Source organism: Solanum pennellii, chromosome 3, assembly GCF_001406875.1.
Source record: "Solanum pennellii chromosome 3, SPENNV200".
NCBI classification, from domain to species: Eukaryota; Viridiplantae; Streptophyta; class Magnoliopsida; order Solanales; family Solanaceae; genus Solanum; species Solanum pennellii.
Window position 1 is genome coordinate 68,486,186 of NC_028639.1, and position 25,599 is coordinate 68,511,784.

Below are 25,599 nucleotides of genomic sequence, written 5' to 3' on the forward strand. Positions count from 1 at the left end.
CCCCCTCCCTAATCCCTAAATATTTTTTAAAAGTTTTTTTTTTACTTTTATGATAAAATAAAATTAAATGAAACATTTTCAACAGATTTCATATAAAAAAAAGACTAAATTATTTTTCTATATTGAATTCTTAAGTAAAGAACTATTTATTCATGAAATATGAATAAAATATGTATAAACTAGTATTTTACTCAATCCATTTATTACACAATTCATTTTTACTCATATCAAATATGGTCGAGTTGAATGATTACTTATTTTATGTTTATCCATTTTCAACCCGCCTACATTTGATCGAACCCGTCCATTTGCTACCACTAATTGTATTTAATTAGAAATGGATGGGTTGTGAATTGGTTTATAAATTATATTAATAAATTAAATTATAACAAATAGTTGAGTATCATGTATTTGAAAAATATTTAAATAGCTTAAATTTAAAATCGTTAAATAAATGATTAATTTTAAATCGAATAACAAATTATTTTGAAATTAATAAATAGATAAAAAAAATATTTTAAAATCAATAAACAGATGAAGAATAATTTTACATTATTTATAATACTTTAAAATTCTTTTAAGCATTTTTCCGTAAAAACAAAGTTAAAAGGTATCGTGATGAGGTATCTTAAAATGGCAGTAAAGGTGAAACATGACTGCATGAGGCCAAAATCCAAATACCCAAAATGTCATATGGCTCATATGAATGTCATTTGTCACATAGTGTCAACAAAAAAAAATCAGCATATAACTGATAATATATATATATATATATATATATATATATATATAAAATCACCAATTTTAACTTTTATTAGTCAAGAAATGGACATTCTTCTAATCAAGATATGGACCCCTATATATTATCTTCTTCTTTTTATAATCATACATACATCTTCTTTATTGGATAGCAAAAAGAAATACTCTCTGTCATATTATGCTTATTAAAAGTTAATATGATTAATTTTTAAAGGTAAATTAAATTACACTAATTTGATATTATAAAAAAAATAGATTTTCTAAAATTATTTGAAAAATACTAAAAATTATAATTTTTTGTATATTAATATGATGAAAAAATGCATCTTCAAATATTAGTCAAAATTTTTATAGTTTGATTTTAAAAATAGAAATCATGACAAATAACACGAGACAAAAAGAGTATATACTATTGAGAATGATATTTTCTTCAGCGGAACATGTAAAATAAATTTAAGTGCTTGTCGAATTTTTGAAAGCAATACATGCCAAATGTTGAATGGTCTAAGCATTATCATCATCATTATTATTATTAAAATTATTATTATTATTATTATCATTATTATTGGTATGAAATAAGTGAAGGAATTGTTCCATAATGCAGCATGATGATATTGAAAAAAATGTTTAACAACATGTCTAGGGAGATTAGTGATTAATTTAATTAAATCATACCGTCAACACACTAATCATTTAGGACACTATCCTATAAGTAACGTACTTTTTAACATTAATTCGAATTAATTGTAGACCAGACACATTGATGAGCAGAAAAAGAAAATTAAAGTATAATAATATATCAATATTTTCGGAGCTTAAAATTTTAAGTAGCCTTTTTGCTATAAATTTGTTGTTTTTTTTTTTTTTACCTTTTTAAGAATTTTATTTATTGAATTGAAAATAAAGTTATTATAGCTTCTTGCAATGTAAAGATAACTTTTTCCAAAACAACAAAGTAAAGATGGACAAATAAGTAATACTAAGGGCCCGTTTGGATGGGCTTAATAAAAGCAGCTTTAAAAAAGTACTTTTGAAAGTGCTGAAACTTATTTTTAAAATAAACAGTTATTTGTTTGGATAAAAATGCTGAAGTTGCTATGCCAAACGTGAAAAGGGAAAAATGGAAGAAAGAGATGTTAGGGTTATGTTGTAATTTGGAGATTGTCTAAAAATATTAAGGGCAAAAAGATAAAAATGTGGTCAACTTAAAACAGCTTATAAGCTTAAAAAAGAAAAACACCCCTACCCCAGCTTTTAACTTTTGGCTTAAAATAAGTTTTTTTAACTTAAAATAAGCTATTTGAGTATTGCCAAACAACTAAATAAGTCAAAAATCAGCTTTTAAGTCAGTTTGACCAGCTTTTAAGCTGAGCCAAACAGGCTCTAACTCTTAAATAAGAAAAAAATAATTAAAGATAACTTTTTCCAAAACAAGAAAGTAAAGATGGACAAATAAGTAATACTTACTCCAAAATAAGAAAAAATTAAAAGAGGTACACTGATAAGGGTATCTTTCAAATAAGGCAGAAAAGGTAATAAAGATAATGATAGTACAACTAAGGCAGAAAAGGTATCAATAAAGATAATGATAGTAATGAAGTGTAACTATTTTTTAATTCTTAATTAGAAATTTTGAATTTATATTTTAAATTTATGTTGACTCGCTTTTATTAGCATATGATTTATCATTTATTTATTTTATTACTTTTAATTTAAATTTAAATTTTAAAATAAATATCGAACATCAAATAAGAAAAAAGAAAGAGAAGAGGTGAAGCAAGGCCAAATACCCAAAATGCCGTTTGTCTCATATGAAAGTTATTTGTCAAATAGCAGTGTAGTTGGTCACTCATCATCCCTACACCTCTAATATATCTTCAACTACTAACAATTCAACAAACTTGTGTAAACTTAACCATGGCAGCTCGCAGACTTTCTTCTTTGCTCTCTCGTTCTCTCCACCTTCCTTCTGTTTCTGCTTCTCTAGGTTGATTCCTCTTTTAATCTGTACTACTTGCAACTGTTTTTATTTTTTCTATTTTTTAAAGATTGTATCTTTGACGATGATGGTAAAGATAGGTTCTTTAGTGTTGGGTTCGGCTCCGATTATCTCTAAAGGGTAGTTCTTGAGGTAGATGTACTTGTTCAGCAGGGTGAATAACTTTTACTACTTTCTTTAAGCATGTTAAGCTTTTATTACTGGGTTCTTGAATTAATTGAAGCATAAAAAGGGCATTTGATGAACTACTACTCTTCTGTTTAGTCATGGTTATGACGAAACGGGAAATTTTACATGTTTTATGCTTGTTCCCAATTTACCATGAAATTTAATGCAACAGAGGCTTGTGGGTACATCTGTTATGAAATTGATGCATAATAATTGAGTAAAACAAAATGATTAGTACAAAAGTTTATGTTTTTTTAATTAACTGAAATTATCAGGAAGAAGCCATGGTGTGGGAAGGCACATCAACAGGTTTAGTACAGCTGCAGCTGTTGAGGAAATAATCACTCCACCTGTCCAAATTAATCACACCAAGCTTCTGATCGATGGACAATTTGTTGATTCTGCATCTGGTAAGTGTTTGGTACTGTTGTTCATCGTGTATTGCTTAGATACTTGGAACAAAAACTTTGAAAAATTCAACTCATCAGTTTTGTTGTTTGGTTTTTTATTACTTACTAGCTATGCTGCTGGAAATATTTTATAGGAAAAACATTCCCAACTTTGGATCCAAGAACTGGGGAAGTCATTGCAAATGTTGCTGAAGGTGATCTCGAAGATGTTAATCGCGCTGTGGCTGCTGCTCGCAAGGCATTTGATGAGGGGCCATGGCCCAAAATGAGTGCTTATGTAAGCTTGATAGCTTTATCTCTTATCAGTCTTTATCTCTTCTACCTCTTTTGCTTTTAGAAGTCCTTTTTGTTTTTGCTTTTGTACCATACCTCCTTATCTCTGTGGGGTTGGTTCTTCAGGAAAGGTCACGGATAATGCTAAAGTTTGCTGATTTGGTGGAGAAACACAATGATGAGATTGCAGCTTTAGAAACATGGGATAATGGCAAGCCATATTTGCAGGCTGCCCAAGCTGAAGTACCTTCTTTTGTGCGATTATTTCGGTATTATGCCGGTAATGACACATTACAGTCAAGGAATTTAATTGAACTTTGCTAGTTATTCATACAGTTTAAGCTTTCGTGTGTATGTACATAACTTTTGAAATTTTGCTTTCTCGAAACAACATAGGATGGGCGGATAAAATCCATGGTCTAACTGTTCCAGCTGATGGGCCACACCATGTACAAATTTTACATGAACCAATTGGGGTTGCTGGTCAAATAATTCCGTGGAACTTTCCCCTTCTTATGATGGCCTGGAAAGTTGGGCCTGCTTTAGCATGCGGTAACACTATTGTCCTGAAGACTGCAGAGCAAACTCCACTGACTGCTCTTTATGTTGCAAACTTATTCCATGAGGTTGGTTCATGTACAGTATATTAGCTCTGAGGCATAAGTTCCTACATTGCATAAATTTCTCAGCTATTTCATCCTTGACCTTCGCTCCATCTATCTGACATATAGTTTTTGACTTCTAACAGGCTGGTCTTCCTCCAGGTGTTTTAAATATTGTTTCTGGTTTTGGACCTACCGCTGGTGCTGCACTGGCTAGTCATATGGATGTAGACAAGGTCAATGAGAAACTCTTCTCTGTTTGCTCTTGGAGAGGAAAAATAACTTTTCTCTTGTTTTTTGAATTATTTACCACTTTTTTGCAAGTTACAGTAACAATACATATATCTGAATGGTGTGGAGGATGAATTTTACCTAATGCACCTATCCAGTTTGGTGCATCAGTAGCGTAGTTTCTGTTTTTACTGTCAGAGCAGCTAGTGCTTCTAAATCATGAAACTACCATGTTGTGATGACCGACTGACTGTGTTGTAAGCTAATTACAACTTACAATATTATATACTGTAGTTGGATCAGGGTGAATGCAACATTTACAGTAATATGCTTATTAGATGAGTTCTAGAGATCTCTGAGTGACTCTGCTTTATTGGGAGACCTAACAATCTGTTTCACTTATGCAAGAAAGAACAATATATGGTTATAATGTTGGAATTTTACGCTTGGGGTGATGGTGGGATTAGCCGTCTTGCCATCACTTATACATGATGTTGAATTCAAGCATTAGCCGTCTTGCCAACCTTCTCATTCTGTTGAGGTGGGTTTCTCGAACGCCAAAGATCAAGCAAATAAGCAAGGCAAATTTCTTTCTAGTGAATCTGTGCTCATCTAGTCTAAGATGATAAACAGAGAGCTTCATCTATGCTGGATTGATGGACATCTGACTTGATTTTTATCTGGATAATATCTAATGCATATTTGATTGATACTTTCACCATTTTTCCTTTTAATTCTTTCAGCTTGCTTTCACTGGATCAACGGAAACTGGACAAACAGTTCTTCAACTGGCTGCCAAAAGCAATCTGAAACCAGTTACCCTCGAACTAGGAGGGAAATCACCTTTCATTATATGTGAGGATGCTGACATTGATCATGCTGTTGAGCTAGCACATTTTGCACTCTTCTTTAATCAGGTCCGGCAGATTCTTCAAAAAAATAAGTACTCATAATTGAGCACATGATTAAGGTTGTGTGTGTCTGTAGGGCCAATGTTGTTGTGCTGGTTCTCGTACATATGTACATGAACGAGTATATGATGAATTTGTAGAGAAGGCAAAGGCACGTGCAATGAGACGTGTAGTTGGCGATCCCTTCAAGAAAGGTGTTGAACAAGGTCCTCAGGTACGCTCTCTCTTCTTGTTCCATTATGTTTATGTTCTGCTTTCGCAACTATAAACTTTCATAGTTGAACATTTCTCTGCATATTCCGACCTAAAGTTGGGCCCTAAACTGATTTGTAAAGAATCTGTTCTGTTCCCAATTTCATCACACTACCATGTGGTGTCTGTCTCTCCTCGATCATTAAGAGAAAAATAGTCCTCCCAAGAGGTTCTTCTATTTCGTCACAAGGCAACTCTATTTGGTAATGAGCTCTTGAAGTACAAAAATCTGAAGAGTCTACCTCCACGAAAGATTTTCTAAAGTATCTATCTCCTAAGTGACAAAATTTAGTAAATGACTTGGTATATAACTTGAAGTTTCACGTTCTGAAGCTAATATCATTACAATATACATCATAGATCGACTCGGAGCAATTTCAGAAGATTCTTAGGTACATAAGAGAAGGCCGTGACAGCTCTGCCACCCTTGAATGTGGTGGTGATAGAATTGGCTCTAAAGGCTACTTTATTCAGCCCACAGTGTTCTCAAATGTCAAGGTATATGCTTGATTTCCTTCTTCTCTTAAGTCCTCAAATAATGTTTCTGAAAATTCCTTGAGAAAGTAATTTAACACGATCATTTACGCTTGGTTAAATCAGGAGGACATGTCGATAGCACAGGATGAGATTTTTGGTCCAGTGCAATGTGTCTTCAAATTCAAGTAAGTTATGATATGAACCTTTTTCTGCAAAAGAGTTGTTTGAAAATTATGCCCCTTTTGTGGCTGAAAGTTGCTATTAAGCTTCACTCTAAGCACATTTATTCTGCTCAGCTTAAAAATTTGAGTGTCTACTCTACTAGGGATTTAACTTCGTTTAAACCGAAAATTATTGTGGCTAGCTCCTGTTCTTCTCTAACTGATGGTATTTGCTGGAAAGTCCTGATCTAATACATGTTTCAAGGACATAACTTTTTGGTCTTGATGATATGATAAGTTGTAAGGAAAGATGTCATACTAAATGTTATGTTATCATCAACTCCATTGGCAGGGATATTGGCGAAGTAATAAAGAGAGCAAACAACACTCGCTATGGTCTAGCAGCAGGAGTTTTCACAAAGAACATCAACACAGCAAACACCTTGACCCGAGGATTGAGAGCTGGAACGGTGTGGATTAACTGCTACGATATATTTGATGCTGGAATTCCTTTTGGAGGGTACAAGATGAGTGGCATGGGCAGGGAAAAGGGTATTTACAGCCTTAACAACTACTTACAAGTGAAGGCTGTTGTTACTCCATTGAAGAATCCAGCTTGGATATAGATTTGGCAACCCTGATTTTAAATCATAGTACTACTGTTTTTGTAAAATGACATGGTTGTTATCAATCAATAAAGTCTTCATTTGGTTGTTGTCTTGTAGAAAAAAAAAAGAAGCATTAATTGCCCTCTGAATTAGATGCCAAACGACAAAGAAACTGGTTATGTCCTACTACTACTTCCAGGTAAAAGCTTTGTCAGTTATTTAAAGATCATCCATCTTGATAAAGACATGTTTGCAAGTTAGGTAGTACATGACTACATGGATAAATCTTATGGATAAATTTAAAGAGAGAGAAGTATCAAAGGGATAACAAATTTATACCTACACTCTTGATGAATAAAATTATGTTTCTTCATATTTTTCATATTTTAATTGTAATTGTAATTTATTTTCTTTCGCTCTAAGTATTCTTGTGGTCACAGATTTTCCAAGTAATATTTGGAAAAAAAATTTTGGCAACTACTGATTGTTCATAAAATGTGCTATTATTTGACATATATTTTTAACAAATATCCTAATTAATAGAAATCTCATTATTTGAAATCTTTTAAAAATTGAAATTTTATATCAAATTTTTATTTTTTACAAAAATATCCTTTATTGTATTTTGTATACGAAAAACTAAAATAAAATAATAAAGTAGTTTTTTAAGTTGTATTATATGATTTTTACGGGAACACCAAAGTAGTGATAAAATATTCAATGATGATATGGTTGTTGATGAAAATGATGAACAATCAACTCAAAGTAAAAAAATCATGTGTTTTGTCTACTTTACGATGTATAGAGTGATGTTTTTTGCACTCAATTCAAATGACCACGCTGCTCCAATGTCATGGACACTACTTGTTATTTGTTGCAACTAGGGGTGTCAAAATGAAACCCAAACATAGAAAATCCGTCCAACCTCCCAGAATTTTAAGAGTTTGGTTCAAGATAATTTTAGTTGGGTTCAATCTCAACATATTCAAACTTAACCCATTTGAAGAGAATTCTCAATTGAGCCCAATTCAATCTCCAATTTTAACCCGTTTTAAAACTTTTTATTAAGATATGTTTCTATATTGAAGGTATGAATTATTATCTATTTAACATCTTTTATGATTTATCTATCTATTTGTTACTTTTTTAACAAAAAATTCTTGAGCGGAAATTCAAATTGTGATTATAAAAGTTAAGTATCAATATGTTAAATTATTGAGATTAATCGGGTCAAATTGGGTGGGTCAATACCCAACTCGTTTTTTTAGCCCATTTGAGCCCAAAGTAAATTTGGGCGAATTAAGACCAAACCCGATTTCTATTCAACCGTCCATTTGACACCCCTAGTTGCAACAATGATTCAATTGACTTGTAATACAAACTTATGATTTAGTTTTGATAGTTTTTTAAACTTATGGATATAAACTTATCCAACCGTCCTATAGTTATTGTTTGCAACAAATTTTAAACATATGAAAAATAAATAAATCATACAAATAAAATATGAAGAAACGTGATTTTATTCATCAAGATAGCGGGTACAATTATGTTGATCCCTCGATTCTACTATCCTAGGATTTATCCATGATTCGAGGGCCATTAGTGGCGTATTTCTCGAACTAGAATGATTTAGAATTTAACCTCTCTATATGAATAATCCATCAACTTGTGGAGTATTCGAGATCTTGATCTCTTTATGGATTTTTCGACATGTCTTTAAGGGAATTTAGTACCCTTTATATAGGCATAAACTAGGGTTTAGGATTGAGCAGCCTCTAAGAATTCTAATATGAATTGAACACAATTTGTAAAGTCCCAACTCGAATTGAATGCATCTTCTAAAGTCCAACAAAATTTCAATGTCTACGGTTATTATTACGAATAGAGAGGTCAAGCTAAGTAACTCCTAGCAGCAAAAAGAAAATCATATACTCAAATGGTTGCTTCAAAGTAAATCAAAATCAAGAACGCCAATGTCACATTAATTATGCACTCAATATCATATTTCATCACCCCTTTTAATATTCATTTTCTTATGTATTCACGTCCAATCTTCATTACCTAACTACCACATTATATTATAAATTAATACATACTAATGGCGACGTTTTCTGTTAATTAAAAATGTAATTTAATTTAATTAGTGAATTCCGTGAAAATTACGAGATGTCACGATTTAAATTTTAAATTCAGTGAAATCAAGATATGTTCATACATTTTTGTATATATTTTTTGAATTTTCTTAGTAAAAATGACTTTTCAATAACATTAGATACACAATAAAGGATATATATAGTATGCAAGCTGACCCGAAAAACTACTTAGATACAAATAAATAAATAAATCAGTGTTTATTAGTACGTAATTTTGTTTGATTGACCTTCCTCCAAACTACTTAGATACAAATAAATAAATAAATCAGTGTTTATTAGTACGTAATTTTGTTTGATTGACCTTCCTCCAGTGATGAGAATACAGCTTGACATCTGTACTTTTCATGTTTATACAAACGATTAATATATTGTTCTAATAGATTCATAAATTAGCTTAGGACGTGTTATTACCAAATTATAAAGAGAGATTAAGCGCGTTAGATTAGTCATTTCTTGATTGGTCCACGTTGATTTTTTTTCCTATAGTTGTTATCAACCTTAATTTCATACGTTACTACTAATTAATTAGAGTTTGAAACCCCATAATTACGTCCCTTTCAGTGGCATCGATCACATTCATGAATTGTAATACTTTGTTAATTCTATCTTCGTTCATTCCTAGGAACTTCCTTAATTTGTTTAATACTAAAATATGTTTAAGATGGATAATTATATGCTAATGCTTTCTCTGATCTGTCAGTTTTATGTTGGTCATGCAACTAAATAATGGATGGAGAAGAAAGAAGCCGTGAGGTTGCTTTTTTTTTTTTGACTAATTTTCATATGACTTTACAACTCCAAAATATAATAATTAAAATAATACTCTTCAACTCTATAACGCATTTAAGTTGGAAAAAAACCCTATTTTTTAGGTAGTATATTACTACATGAATAAATTTTTTTTTGTTGCTAGCAAAATTTGCCAAATCAAACAAAAACATATACTTTTAGGGTGACACTATTTTTCAAGGCTAGAATTGAAACATCTCAAAGTAATCGTCTAAATCGAGTTTAATCGACATAATAAATTCATTATTACTATATTCCTGCTAGGAAAAATTTCTAGGTATTACTTCAACGTGTGCTATACCTCCTGGGCAGATCTAGAAACTTGATATGGATTTATGTAAATTCAATAATATTAGCTAGACCTCAATATTTGATTGTACGTGACCTCAACAATTGTTATAGTAGTAATTAGATGTTACAATAATTATTTAAAAACTTTAAATCGTAAATCTTCTCTGCTCTATTTTCTTTCGCGATTTTAGTCTTTTGATAAGGTTTTTGCTCTATAATTTCAAACTTAATTATTGACTTTATACATGTACAATATATCTAAATGAAATTTTTGTTATGTTTTTCGAAAATCAAAAACCAAAATCCGAGGTCCTTATCAGCATCCAATTGCTTCGACTTGTTTCTCACTTTCCCCTTAATCCAGGCAACACGTCACCTTCTCTTCCTATCCACGTCAGACAGAGTCGGCATTGTGGGCCCCACCATAATCACCTTAACAAGTTATACCCCACATACGATAAAAAAATCTCCAAGCCCACCCGACCCGACCCAACCCTGTAAACCCAAGGTCCAAGAAACATTAATACCCAATACATAAGTCACACGTGTACAGTACACGTGTCCCTTAAATCAAGTACACATTTAACTGTACTTGAATCACTCCAGTCAAACAACAAACAAAATACTCCCTAACGCGTGGAGATTGGTGCCACGTGTTGTTTAGGTCAAGATTTTCTTATAAATTTAACCCAACGGTATCCCTAACCGACTCCATAATTTGTTCAACTTTCTCAAATGAAAGCTCATTAACACATCAAATTCAAATATTATACTTTAGTTTTTTCGATCGATGATTCAAAGATTTCATCGGAATGATCGCCGGATTTTGACATTCCCGGCGGTACATCCATGTGAGGGGATATCTCCGGCTACCCTTTTGAATTCTTTGATTACTCTATCTAGAAACATATGCAATTTCAAATCGAATTTTTTTGCGACTCAACGGAGGAATGTTCGGGAAATGATTAGGCAAGTGGGGATCCTCTTGATTTTTTTCGAGGAAATCCGGGATCATCTACCTAGTGATAGAGATTCCATTGTTCTTTGTTTTGCAGAACTTCACACAACGTTTCAAAAGATTAAGTTTTTATTAGATGATTGTACGCGTGAGGAGGCGAAAACATGGATGCTTATGAAATCCCACTCTGTAGCGAGTCAATTTCAAGTTTTGGTTAGAACTGTGGCCACTGCACTTGATGTTCTTCCTTTGAATTCTCTTAATGTTTCCAGAGAAATCAAGGAGTTGGTTGTAATGGTGGCTAATCAAGCACAGAGGGCGAAAATGGAGCTTGACCCGGAAGACGAAGAAGCTGTGAAGAGAGTAATTTTGCTTTTGAACCAATTTGAGAATAAATTTCAACCTGACCCCTGTGTAATCAAGAAATTTCTTGATTATCTTGATATCACAACCTGGGCAGAGTGTCACAAGGAGATTCAATTCTTGGAGGATGTGATTAATATCGAATGCTCGGAGAATTACGAAAGAGAAGTACCTATGTTAAGCAGTTTAGTTGGATTCTTGAGCTATTGCAGAGGAATTCTCTTTGAGGACTCTGTTTATGGGAACACTGATCAATCAGATGGATCATCCAATCTTGAAACTCTTAGCTGCTTGAATCCTGAGGATTTCAGGTGTCCCATTTCTCTGGAACTCATGACGGATCCAGTGACAGTGTCCACGGGGCAGACGTATGATCGCGCTTCGATTCAAAAATGGCTCAAATCAGGGAACCTCCTCTGTCCCAAAACAGGGGAGACGCTACAGAGCACAGAATTAGTACCTAATTCCTCTCTGCGGAACCTCATCCAACAATTCTGTGCTGATAATGGAATATCTATAGCGAAATCAAGAAAGAAGAATCATGATATATCACGGACTATTTTGCCAGGAAATCCAGCCGCTGCGGAAGCAATCAAATTCCTCTCCGAATTTCTGGCGTGCAGGCTGTATTTTGGTTCTGATCAGCAGAAAACCAAGGCTGCTTATGAAATTCGCTTGCTTGCAAAATCAAATATATTCAACCGGTCCGTGTTGATCGAAGCTGCAACAATCCCAGCACTCTTACAAATGCTTAGTACAAATGATCCATCTATGCAAGAGCATTCGATTTCCGCCTTGCTCAAACTATCAAAACATTCCAACGGAAAGAAAGTGATCATGGAAAACAGGGGCCTGAATTCGATTCTTGGAGTTCTCAAGAATGGCCTAAAGCTAGAATCAAAGCAAATTGCAGCTGCGGTGATCTTCTACATCTCTTCACCTCGTGAATACCGCAAGCTAATAAGCGAAAATCCACAAGTATTTCCAGCTTTAGTGGACTTGATCAAATACGGAACAAGTTGTGGGAAAAAGAATGCGATAGTTGCAATATTCGGTCTATTATTGAGTTACAGGAACCACGAGAGAGCACTTGGTGCAGGAACAGTTCCAGCACTAGTCAATCTTCTAACTTCTTCAGATAAAGTTGAACTAAACACAGACGCACTCGCGGTCCTAGCTACATTAGCCGAAAGAACAGAAGGGTCTTTCGCGATTTTAGAAGCTTCAGCATTACGAGTAATCTTGAATCAATTACAGAACACAACATCTCGAGCAGGAAAAGAGTATTGTGTTTCCATTTTGTTGTCATTATGTGTCAATACTGGCGCGGAGGTAATAGCCGCTCTGGTAAGAGAAAAGGCGCTCATGCCGCTTCTTTATTCACTTTTAACAGAAGGAACCAGCCAAGCAAAGAAGAGGACTAGGTCTCTTATCAAAATTCTGCAGAGATATTGTGAAACAAGCACTTCTAGGTTAGTGAGTGAAGTTCCACAAGAACAATTTATTGATGTAAGGTGAAAAAGTTCGAAAGATTTAATTTTAGAATACTCCAATTCAGCATGTAAATATACAGAGAGTCCCGAGTCCTGATAGTGTCTTGTGTCATGTTTAGCTCCTCTTTTTTTTCAGGAGCTAAATGTAGTGTAGGTCATTGGATTTGGGAACTTATACTTTGAATAAAATTTGTATACAATTCTTTGTCGTGTGAGATTTTGATCTTTCTTGTAGATATTAAAATTTCGTTGAACTCAATTCTAGATAAAACTCTATAATATGTTGTAGATAGATATTTTTTGTGTGTCATAGCGATCGCTAGAAAAAGATTGGATACCCAAAATATTTGTGCTGATTTAGGTCAGCTAACTTAGGAGCTGACTTATCGCTCGTTTAGTTGATAAAGAAATGAGTATTGATATATGACCACAAACGCAAAATATCCAGTAGTAGTATTTACGTCAAACATTTTATATAAAACCTAATTGTATATTACAATTTGTGTATTTGATAGTTAGAACTAGTACATATACAAAATTGTGATCAAATTCCATATAGACATAACTATATTGATGTGTATTTATAAATTTGTATATTTAAACCATTAATTCATATACATATACGCATATGCATATTTAGTTTATAACTATATACAAATACGATAGTTAATTATTTAAACATATAATTGTGTATTTATACAAATACATTTAATTGCGTATAATAATTAATTTGTATAAATTGTAATATATTTATGTTGATGGTTGTATAGGGAGCTAGATTCATATGTAAACATGGACCAAGAAATGTCCCTCATATGCAGAGATCAAGCATAAATAACACAATAGACTTCTTGTAATTCGTTCAAGCGTTTTTGTGAATTAACTTATTTTACACAATTAACTGCAATGAGACGATGTCATGTCCAAGCACAATTGTTTAGGTGCTTCATGTTGCGGGAATTGTTCTACAAAATTAATCATTATCTACATACATAAATGAGACAAAACTTCGCTTTACAATAAGGAAGTTTGCAATTATATTTGGTTTTGAGTTGCCGAGGCAATGAGTCTAATTTTTGTTTTAATATTTGATCAATCAAATAGAATACTTTGACAAGACTTCTATATCTAAAGTTGAATTTGCTTGTTTTAAATCATCACATTTATATACTGACAAATTTGTACATATACAAATTTTTTTGATACATTCTCTTTCATTTGTATATAGTATAAGACTTTTGTACAATTACATATCTATATATACATATATAACTTAAAACAATATACAAATGTTACACAATATTCAATTCATGCAAGTTAATGACAACAAACCACAACCTTTTTGTCGATTACATATACAATTCATGTATACATACACCACATATATACATAAAAAATTCACTAACAGGCAAATAGTTTCATACAATTTGTTGAACAAACAATTCGAATAGATACAGAACAACAAAAACTAGTCTATGGAAATTTCAATGATATGCTATACAAAACAATAATTTTTATTTTATTGTTCAAAATATAAATTTTCATTCAAAAAAACGTTCATCTGACATTCAATATGTAAGAATATTGATCAATCAAAAAAAATTTCATTTAAAATCTCACTTTAGCCGTATGATAAAAACAATTGTTATGATATTTGTGTCGTTGTAAAACTTCTTTTCTGAAAAAATATTTAATTTAAAACGATTAGGTTGAATCATGGGATTAAAAAAAATCTTTTGTTATCATATTTAGCGCTTATCTATCAATTCATTAATAAAACAAAATTTGTAATTATTATAAATTAAGAAAAATGTTATATTCAAATTTAATGTTCCATAGCAAAACTTAATTATACCTATAAAGCTTAATTAAATATAAACTATAGCTATAATGCATTATTTCCTTATGTCATATATGAAATTTTCCCTATTGATAAATATCATTACTATCATGCACATAGACTATGGTAAATTTTAAGCATGAATATTGATCTATCAAAAAATATATAGACGTATATCTAAATCGTATCCATCAATTATTGTTATAACTTTATGAGGAAAAATTATTAATATTTATACTATTTGCATTCACATACTTATTAATTTTGCGTACTTATATTTTAAACGTCCAATATCATTATACATATACAACAACACTGTACGTAACAATCATAAAAACAAAAGTTTGCTCCGGAAGGGGGTAAAATACATATAAGCAAAAATACGGGGGGATAAAGTGAAAAACATCACATCTGGTTACGACGCCGTTTGATCGTTGCCTCCCGTCCCAAGAAAAACGTCGCAGTTGCTTCTATAAAGTTTCCTTTCACTCTAGAAAAATCTAGATTCCAATCAACACCGAGCAACAAGCAAATTATTTTCCCTCAAATCTCTGTAAGTTTGATCTTCTCTATCCCTTCAGTTTTCAGGTAGAATTTGTGCATGCACTCCTGTTCTTCATTGAACGAAGCTAGGGTTTTACCATCTTCTGTCGTCAATTATACTTTCTCCAAGTTATTTGTTTGTTTATAGTTTATTGTATTTCTTCGTTTTGTAGGAAGTAGCAATGGCGACTGAACAACCAAAGCCAGTGGCTAAAGAGGTGAAGATGGATCTATTCGAAGACGATGACGAATTTGAGGAGTTTGCAATTGATCAAGGTGAGTAACAATTTTTCTTCTTTCTTGCTAAGAGTGAAAAATAGAATAAAATCAAATTGAAGTACCAGATCGTATATTTACATTCTAGAGAGGCATCAATTGTATTATATAAGTTAGAATTTCTGCAAATATAAGGTCTTATGTGATATTAACCTGCACTTCGAATCAGGAAGGAGTTTGATTGTAGATAAGGTATAGAATATCCCTTGCTCTCTGCTTCCAACAAGGCTGTATTGTTGCTGTTGCTTTTGAGTTCCATGTGGTTTATTTTCTATTGTTATATCTCAAAATGTCTAGTGTAACTTTTGTTGATAAGAGGTGATATTTATGTTTAAAGATTAAACCATCTCCAGTCGAGCCAAATTTATTCTAACTTTGTTATGTAGTGCATTTTATTCCCTTCTAGAAATATGGGTAAGATAAACAAGTGAAACAAAATCCCAATGTCTCCAGCCCCATTGAGTTTGTCCACACATACCTAGTATAAATCCACAAGTGCGGTTTAATGGTTTGTGGTAGGTTGTACGCATATCTTACCCCTATCTTTGTGAGTTAGAGATTTCCGTTAGATACTCAGCTTAAAAGAAATGTTACCAAAGCAGAACTGGAAGAAAAATATGACAACAAAATATAACAAGATACAAAGCAAATGGGCAACACGTAGTTATACACACCAAAGAATAAGAGACTGCATGACTATTGACTACTAAATGACCTCTACCTCTCGCACTCTATGTGCTACAACTCTTGGCTACTTACTAGCCTTTATCTTAAATCTTGACTTCCAAACCTTCCTAATGTGTTTTGGGAATTGAATACTTGCATTTTTTCTTTTGAACAGGAGGGAGGGAGGAGGAGTGCAAGTATTTTGTTAGGTTGGTCAAGTTGATTTTATCAATTGATGAATAGCACATTGATCAAGGCAGTCTGTTATTAGTTTAGCTATCATATAGACTTCACTACTACAATAATAACAACTATGCCTCAGTCCTGAACAAGTGTCATTCAAATTTTGATAAATAAAGTTATCTCATTTAATGATGTATACACAAGACATAATCCTCAAACAATGAAACTTTACCCAATTTTTTTTTATTGTATTTAGGTGCAAACCTCCACTAATTGTTTATTCACCCAACTAGAAAGTGAGAAAGCACATGATATTCATTTGTTCTTACCAACAGCTAACTTCTATTGCCCCACCGGACATACTTATCGATGATCAAGAAATCCGTCTGGAGCCAAGCTATAGGACCAACTGTAGCCTCGGGATAATGAGTTCGCCCTATACCCTTCTTCACTTAAGTACCAGATCTGTCTTCTTGAGGAATATCAGCATATCTTATATAATATGGTGACCCATCATATTCTATACAAACTGTAGTTATTCCTCAGGAAAACAACTCTCCCCATTATTTTCCAGACTCCGTTACATGGAATCATGGACATATGTAACGAGGTGCGTCTAAAGGTTGGATTCTTTTTTACCTAATCTTAGGATTCGGGAATATGGATCAATGTTGGAGTGCATATGCTTAGGAATGACTAATAATGTACATATAGGTTGCAGTATTAAATTGAGATGCAAGTATATTATTTTATTTGTATATCTCATACAATGTTTAAGCTTTCCAGATGTACCTATTGTGCGTGTGGGTGTGCGTTCATATATTGCAAGTAAAAATATGTAACTATTTATAAATCCTTTATATTAAAGGCACCAGTGTGTCTCAGCGATAGCTGTTGTCAACACATGCTAGGTGAGTTGACAAATTGTGGTGCATATCCCACACCCACCCTCAAATCTTGTTGGACACATGATCTTAGCAGCTTGCCACCTAAGTAATGTTTGGAGGAGCTGACTTTTAAGGCTTAACGTTGAAGGAGGTCTCCAAATACTGATGGATTAGGGGCCTTCTTGATTATTTATGAGATTAATTTCACCTTTAATGTGCTAGTCTTTTTGTTGTCCTATTAAAATGCTATGGAAGGGTCTCTTCCTTAAGCTATCTGAGGATCATTTGCTTGCAAGTGTTCCTTTTTTAATGAACGAATTTCGATTTTAAAGAGAACAAAACTATTTGTCTTGTGGTATAATTTCTGAGACTCCTTTGGTTGGACAACATATTGAGAAATGCTTGTGTTTGCTATGAGAAAAAAACTAATGAGGTAATGGAGCTGGAAGGGAAAAGATGATGTCATGAGGGATCAAGTAATTTTGGTTTGTTTTCCTCAAAGATTTTACATGATAACCTTTGTAACATTCTCCTTGATACCTATCTCTGAGGAAGCTTGACAATAGTACAATTTCTGATCTGGTCCTTCTTCTTTTTCTTTTCTGTCGTTAATTTTCCTCACAAAGTTTAGCATGGTATGCTATTTTCCAGTGGGTATAATTGAGATCAAGTAGCTTATTAAGTTCACATTCTTTAACCATGTTATCCAGATCCTTCCATGTTGAGTAAACAGTTAGATGAGTTGTAAAATTCCGTAACATCTTTTAGATATTGGTAGCAATTTGTGGTCACACTTGAGTCCTGATAACCTTGGTGTTTAAACTTTTGTATGAGTGTCTGAATTCTCGAATAGAGTTTTACCTTCTTTTTTGTATCCTTTTGTTTTATTCCTTTGAAAGGCAATGTGTCCTATGTTCTCCTTTTCCATTTGATGCATCTGTTGGAAAAGCTATTATCCTGATAGGACTCTAGGACAATTTTGCTGTTATTTTTTTGCCGAATCTTTGTGTAACATCTGATCATGATTTTCATATATATAATATAATTCAGAGTGGGAGGACAAAGAGAAAGGCAAAGAAGTAACCCAACAATGGGAAGATGATTGGGATGATGATGATGTGAACGATGACTTCTCTCTGCAGCTCAGAAAGGAATTGGAAATCAACAGTGAGAAGAAATGAGCTACATCTGCACATGAATTTGTTTTCTTCTCAATGTTGGACCATGTTATTTCTATTGTGGGTTCAGATGTTTCCCTATGTTTGTACTCCTCCTTATCTCATTGATAAAACTTAGTTTTCACCCTTCTTGTTGACATATGAGACTTGTGGCACACAAATTTGAATTTTAGTTACCTGTGCTCTTAGTTTGAGCAGAAAAATTTGAGTGGTGTTTCTTCTACCTTTCAAGTTTGATTGGTTTTCCATTATAGGAGAATGTATTTATTCTATCTATTCGTCGTGGGATTTGGTTTGGAGAGGCTTGAAAGCCAAAATTTTACACTGAGCAGTGGTTGAGCCAACAACTTCCACTTGTCATAAGTAGGTTAATGCCTTTGCCCATAGTTGAAGGAGTTCCCCGAAAGGAATTCCATTAACTCTCTCACCATTTTCTCAACTTCTTCAGCTTCCACGAATCCCCTCATCCATTTCTCGGCATAATCCTCAATCCCACCCCAATTTCCTGTCACTATTCTTGCATTTAGGTGTTGCTCCGACATAAAGGGTAGTGCCAAAATAGGAACTTTAGCAGATATATTTTCCTAAATAGAGTTCCATCCACAGTGACTCAAAAATCCTTTGATGCTTATGTGATTCAACACCTCATTCTAATCTACCCATTCTTTAATTATCAATGCTCTGTTTTTTTACTCTGTTTTCAACTGTGTCCATATTATTATTTTTTCACTACCAATGAAAATGGATTTGATTGATATCTAAGCAATGGGAACTGAGTGGTGTTAAATATAATATGAGATTAACTAATATCCACCGATTTGAAATCCGACCGGTGTAAACATGATATTCATTTTTCTTTGTCCTTTCTTAGCTTCCCCCCAAAAAAAGAGAAACTCGTAGGAAATCGCCGGTTGGATTTGGTTATCCAACCAGGAAAGGCGTGGGGCTTTTGGGCATGGTAACTAAACACTTAGTTAGCGTTAACTTTTTTTTTTTTCGCCACCATTTGAAACGGAATTGCTACTTTTTTCTTGTTATTGATAGAGTGGTATTCTCCGCCCCTGTCAAATAAAGTAGAGGGGGAGAACTGGAAGAGAGAAGGAAAAAGAGCAAAGGATTGACAAGTCTAATGGGGGAAGAATGACTGACACGTTGACTGCCTTCGATAGACGAAAAAAAACAGTCGAGGATATTACTTTACTGTTATTATTAATTGATTGTGTCCATTTCTGGTGACTTTGTTGGCTCTTATTGATCAAGTGGTAATGTGGCAGTATTCAAGTCTCCCTTCAAATTTTCAAATAAGTCTGCTAATATTGACTCAAATGTAGCAATCTAAAATAGTACTTACTATTCTCAGGAAAAGAAAAAAACAAACAAGAAAAACGAAGTTAATACCATAAGATTTTGACTTTACACGCCGCACCCATTAATGGGAGATTTAATTTCCCTTTATTACTGTAGGTGAAAGACTTGTACAAAAGGTGCCTACCTATTCTTGTAGCACAATCAACTATACCATAAACTATTGATTAGGTATAGAGTCGCATTTGTAGGAGAGTGATGAAACTTTTTCAATCGAATTCAAATTTAGTCGGGTTTCAATATAGGTATTCCTAATTAGATGATCAAATTAAAGCAAACGGCCATACGTTATTAAGCACAACAATATGCTCAAAGGCGTTAAACATCAACAAGGAAGAACATGACCTACGCTACTATTAGAAAATTCATTATAGAATTCAGTAACTTAAACGAAGTATGATTTCGATGGCAAATTAACAGTAATCCCATCAACTTCTAATTGATTTCAAAGTTTTCGGGCGCAAGCATCATGAATAAGGAGGTCTAATGTGGACCACGATGAGCCACCTTCTTTCATAGCTTCCTCTGCATTTTGTCCCAATTCCTTCACTTTCTTCCTCACCATTTCTCCCTTTTCACCTTCCATTAACTCTCTCACCATTTTCTCAACTTCTTCAGCTCCCACAAAGCCCCTCACTGATCCATTTCTCGGCATAATCCTCAATCCCACCCCAATTTCCCCCGTCACCATTCTTGCATTTAAGTGCTGTTCAGCCATAAATGGTAAAGCCAAAATAGGCACTTTAGCGCATATACTTTCCAAAACAGAGTTCCATCCACAATGACTCAAAAACCCTTTGATGCTTTTGTGATTCAAAACCGCATTCTGATCAACCCATTCTTTAACTATCAATGCTCTGTTTTTTACTCTGTTTTCAAATCCCTGTAAATGCTCCATAGCATTTTGTCTTGTCACCCATATGAAACATGTGTTGGATGATTCTAGACCCTTTGCGATTTCTTGTATTTGTTCAGCGGAAACTTCTGCCTGAGTACCAAATGCTACATACAAAACAGGCTGTTCTTCCGTCAATTTATTATTGAGCCATTGCATCCAGGTATCGTCGGTTTGTGAGATCATGGCCCGCTTGGCAAGGCAAAGAGGTCCAACACACCATGATTTCGGCCCGAGATGTTTGTTGAAATAGTCTGCAAATCTTGGTTCTAGTTCGTAAAAGCTGTTGGTGATCATGCCACGGCTCTTTGAAAAGGAAATACCTGTTCAATCTCCATTTATGTGATAAGTAATTTTTTAGTCTATCGTTATCTTTCAATATTTCGAACCATCTACATTATGCTCCATAATTTAACCTCATAAATATTTAATAATCATATTCGTTCAAACACTTTATATCTACTTATTTTGAATCATTGTACTTTTGGCAAAGTAATTCGTGCATGATCAAAATTTTAGGAGTGTGTGAAAGAAAAGCTAGTAGTCCTTTGTTCGGAATTATTTGTCACATTGCGCTTATCGAAAATTAGTTTGATTAATTTTTAAGAATAAATTAGATTATATTAATTCGATAATTTAAACAAAAAAAATTAGATATTCTAAAACTATATGAAAAGTACTATAAATTACAATTTTTTGCATATTAATATGATGAAAAAGTTCACCTTAAAATGTTAGTCAATTTTTTTTTAATTTAATTCTAAAAATAGAAACTATGACAAACAATAACGGACGGAGGGAGTATTATTTTTAGTTTCTAAACCTCAAAAGGTCAATACTTCTATGGCTACTCAAGAATATTTATTCCTTTTTCTTTTTCTAAAATCTTAGTCAAAACACTTGAACTCTCTAAAATAAATATCCCCTCTCTCCTATTTTACGTGACACGTTTCGTTTTTCGAGAGTCAAATAGTTGCATATGAAATTTTTCAAATTTTTTGAAATGAAATTAATGTATTTGTAAATTACGTAAAAATACTATATGTCACAATAATTGATAATTCAAAATGTTAAAAGGATCTACGAAAAACTTACTGTCAAAGATAAATTTGTATGAATCTCGAAATAAGAAAAATATCACGTAAAATAAAACGGAGAGAGTATTTTTCTTATAAAAATATTTTTACTTTTGAAACGGAAGGATCCTAATTAAGAGTGTACACATCTCTCTAAAATTTGATGAGTAAATCACCAAAATTTCTGCATATATTATAATGTGTGGATCTTGAAATACGCAAAGCGTATATTTTGACGTGTTAGGGTCAGGGCGTATTAAAACAATTAAATAAACATAAAATGTTAAAAACATTATACTACATGATCAGCAAAAAAAAAATTAGTTACCTTGCTCCATCATAAATTCCACAGCTGGACCTTTTGGCTCAAGGTCTCCAAATGGAGGTTCAAAATCATTTCTTGTGAGCTTTAACCATGGAAAACTCGAAAACGTAAAACTCTCTTCTAGTGAAATAGTTTCAGCATGAGGACGTTCAATGCCAAGAAGTTGATACATAGTCGTGGCGAAAACGCTCATACCAAAGAAGAAGTACCTCGGGATACCTATTTTTTGGGCGGACTGTTGAGTCCACCCAAGAAATGCGTCAGATATAATACATGTAGGTGGATTTTGCAAAGCTGATAGAGCCTGCTCGAAGAGCGGCTGCATCAGCTTTGTAGCTCTAGCGAATGGATAGAAGTAGGACATAGAAGGAAGTTTTTCAGTATTTTCAACATCAGGAGGGATGTCATGTGCGTCTTTAGGAAAAGGGAGTTCGATAATAGAGATGGATGCATCGCGTAGAAAATCGCGGATGGAGGGGGCGTTAACCGGGGTGGTGAAGATGGTGACGGCGATGAAACGGTGGCGTAAAAGGGTGGCGAGGTGGAGGAGAGGGATGGTGTGACCATGAGACATGAAAGGAAATATGATAAAGTGGGGTGATACAAGTGTTTCGCCCATTTTTCTAGTTTTTTATTTTTGGGATTTGATTGATATCTAAGCAAAAGGGGTGATGTTAAATATATATATATAGCATAGCAATCACGTGGCTAAAAAGCCTTTTTTTCTTAAATGGGCTCCAAAAATTTTAGCTCAACCCTATTAAATTTCGAATTAGGCCAGATCGGCCCAACGAGCCTAGCCCATATTAACGGCTCTAGGCGTATGTACAGCTTAATTTTTGATTTGGATTCAATGTATCTAAAAATATTTTATTTAGATTGAATAAAATTTAATCAGCTATAACTAATAAAATCTATAATAGGATGGGGGCGGATTTAGAGGAATGGGATGAGGTTCTTGTTACATAAAATCAACAAGGTATTTAATTCCTTTTTCTATATTAGCTCTTACACATTATGTTTTTAGAAAAAGGGAAAAACTCATAAATAAAAATATTTTAGTCAAATTCCTCTTAACATTTTAGGAATAAGTGAATTAATTCATTTATTCAAACTTTTAAAATATCATTTACTTTTTGAATCGAATGAATTAAATTACTGAGTAATGATTCAAACTTCAAAAGTCTTCAAATTTGATGAGAATATACGAGGAGTTTTGGAAAATAAATTACTCCCTCTAATTTTTTATTAAGAACTTTTTGGATTCATTAATTATTTGAATTTTTTTCATTTTTGCGCTTTCATTTATTAAAATTTTATATTTTTAAGTAGTAATATGGATTAGCAGGGTAATTTTTGAAATGCTAAATTTGTGTGTTAAAGTACACAAGCTTTTAATTCAATAATTGAAGTCAATATTTTCGTGCATGACTTATTCATATTGGACAAGCAGCTACTTTGGCCTTTGGCGGCTCAGCTAAGGCGTGCTTTACTGCATACTGCATACTTTTTTGTTAGAAAATTTCAAGATTTAAGACATCACAAAATTCACAATCAATATTTTGTAAACAGTAGCAGAATCAAATGATAAATAGTTCATTTCTTGATATTTTGAACGATTAAAGCATGACAACATGAAAGTAATTTACTTATGATTACAAATATAGTTTAATTTATGAACTACTTCATGTTTAGTAAATTGTCCAAATGTTTTTATTGTTTAAGTAAGTTTTTCAAAGTTTAAAAGAATTGTTGAGTTTTTTTTTTATATAAAAAAAAACATATATTTATCCTTGCTTTTAATGAGATTTTTAACTACTTTATATTGTAGGATATGTGTGTTTAATTATTTAATTTTATGTAAGTTTAACTGTCTATTTATACACATCAAAATTAAAGAACATAAATATCAATAAAATCAGATTAAAAAGTATGATAATTCATAGAAAAACCTACAAACGATAGAGCAACCAATATCAGTCACAGTTACATATCCTCATTTGTGAATGAGCAAAAGTACGGTAATACATTCGTAGGAGAACCTACAAATAATTTTTGATTAATTTAAAAAATTAAGAGATAATTAATTTTTGTGGTTAGTTTACTCTTGCTATTAAATATTATACACATGTTTCAAAACACTAAATTTAATAAAATAAAAGGATGATGTAATTATACTACCCCAATTATTTATTATTTCTTAAAATATGTGTCAGATCAATAATAGACAACTAATATTACAGAGAGATAATAATAAATATTCGTATAACACCGATCTTTAATTAAACAAATCAATTAATATCGTATTTATCAATCGAAATGAAAGAGACAAGAGGAATTAACCAAATAGTTTGATGAAGTCCAAGTCCATTTTATCACTTAATCTTGTTGACGACACAATCAATATTTAAAATCCTATCCAGGTAGAGAATCAGAGTGTTTGACATTTGAGGAGTTATTCGTGCTCAATATTCATATAAGTTGGAAAAAAAATATTATATTTTGTGAATATAAAATTTATCACTTAGTATTGATTAATTAATTTATTAAAATTTGTATTTTTTTTTGAGCTGTATTATATTGTTTTATTTTAGAATTATTAATATTAAAATAATAGAAGACAGAGATGCTAGGAACATGCATATAATTGTAAACTTTAAGTTGGTGGCAGATCTCTTCGGATTTAATGCCCAGACATGGTGACTACTGGCTAGTACTATGGCAAGTTGGCAACTATATTCCATACTATTCTGCTTTTAATTAATGTTACTCCGAACTCATAAACAGATTCCTAAACTTGTTGGGTTTTTTTCCTCAGGTATTTCAACTACGTCATTTTCCTATTGAATTATTGAGCCACCCATAATTTGTTCATTTTAAACATTGTTGGTTGATTTTGATCGTCTTTTCTATTGTAAATGCCTTCAATTGTGTTTGAATTGTAATGATTTTGATTGAAGAAATGAAGACAAATCGTGTTCGTCTCATTTGTTTTCCAATGTGTTCAAATGACTTAAGTAAAACACAATTATTTTCGAATATTTTCACTATCAATTGGAATAGTGAGCTTGGGAACAACATACGTATCCTCTATCAATATCCCTCACAAATTTGGTTCCACATTAGCCAACAATGTTTTTTTAAACGGAATAAATTATGGGTAGTTCAATGATTCAATAGAAAAATAACATAATTGAGATATGTGAAGAAAAAAAATCCAACAAGTTTAGAGATCTGTTTAATGTTATTTGTCTACTAGTAATAATAATAATAATAATAATAATAATAATTCATGTGATTCCAACAAAACATAAGAATTGTGTTAGTTATAGGACTTTAACTTATATAAATATAAATATATGAGGATAATTCTATTTGTGTGTGTATTTTCGAAAGTATCCCAAGATTTAACTCAGTATTTTATAGCATGAGCTGATAAATATTCTAGATTATTTGTTTTGGCATTT

General features: G+C 32.6%; 4 protein-coding genes across 4 annotated transcripts; 3 read left to right on the forward strand and 1 right to left on the reverse strand.

Annotated features, from left to right (window-relative positions):
* Window positions 1–2,563: 2,563 nt before the first annotated feature.
* LOC107014538 (aldehyde dehydrogenase family 2 member B7, mitochondrial-like) lies at window positions 2,564–7,115 on the forward strand. Its single transcript, XM_015214479.2, has 11 exons — window positions 2,564–2,746; window positions 3,202–3,336; window positions 3,471–3,613; window positions 3,736–3,889; window positions 4,006–4,235; window positions 4,358–4,447; window positions 5,186–5,359; window positions 5,430–5,567; window positions 5,966–6,103; window positions 6,206–6,267; window positions 6,596–7,115. Exons 1-11 carry the CDS (start codon window positions 2,677–2,679, stop codon window positions 6,867–6,869), a joined length of 1,608 nt encoding a protein of 535 aa, XP_015069965.1. The 5' UTR covers window positions 2,564–2,676; the 3' UTR covers window positions 6,870–7,115.
* A 3,666-nt stretch (window positions 7,116–10,781) lies between these two features.
* On the forward strand, window positions 10,782–13,157 carry LOC107012998 (U-box domain-containing protein 19-like). Its single transcript, XM_015212981.2, has one exon. The coding sequence runs from the start codon at window positions 10,875–10,877 to the stop codon at window positions 12,921–12,923; it is 2,049 nt and encodes a 682-aa protein (XP_015068467.1). The 5' UTR covers window positions 10,782–10,874; the 3' UTR covers window positions 12,924–13,157.
* A 1,977-nt stretch (window positions 13,158–15,134) lies between these two features.
* On the forward strand, window positions 15,135–18,722 carry LOC107012354 (protein DELETION OF SUV3 SUPPRESSOR 1(I)-like). The gene is made up of 3 exons (XM_015212175.2): window positions 15,135–15,291; window positions 15,455–15,557; window positions 18,344–18,722. Exons 2-3 carry the CDS (start codon window positions 15,464–15,466, stop codon window positions 18,472–18,474), a joined length of 225 nt encoding a protein of 74 aa, XP_015067661.1. The 5' UTR covers window positions 15,135–15,291; window positions 15,455–15,463; the 3' UTR covers window positions 18,475–18,722.
* A 1,184-nt stretch (window positions 18,723–19,906) lies between these two features.
* LOC107012951 (UDP-glycosyltransferase 90A1-like) lies at window positions 19,907–22,776 on the reverse strand. The gene is made up of 2 exons (XM_015212928.2): window positions 22,136–22,776; window positions 19,907–21,054 (listed from the first exon to the last, which is right to left on the reverse strand). The coding sequence occupies exons 1-2, from the start codon at window positions 22,749–22,751 to the stop codon at window positions 20,282–20,284; spliced, it is 1,389 nt and encodes a 462-aa protein (XP_015068414.1). The 5' UTR covers window positions 22,752–22,776; the 3' UTR covers window positions 19,907–20,281.
* Window positions 22,777–25,599: the final 2,823 nt, after the last annotated feature.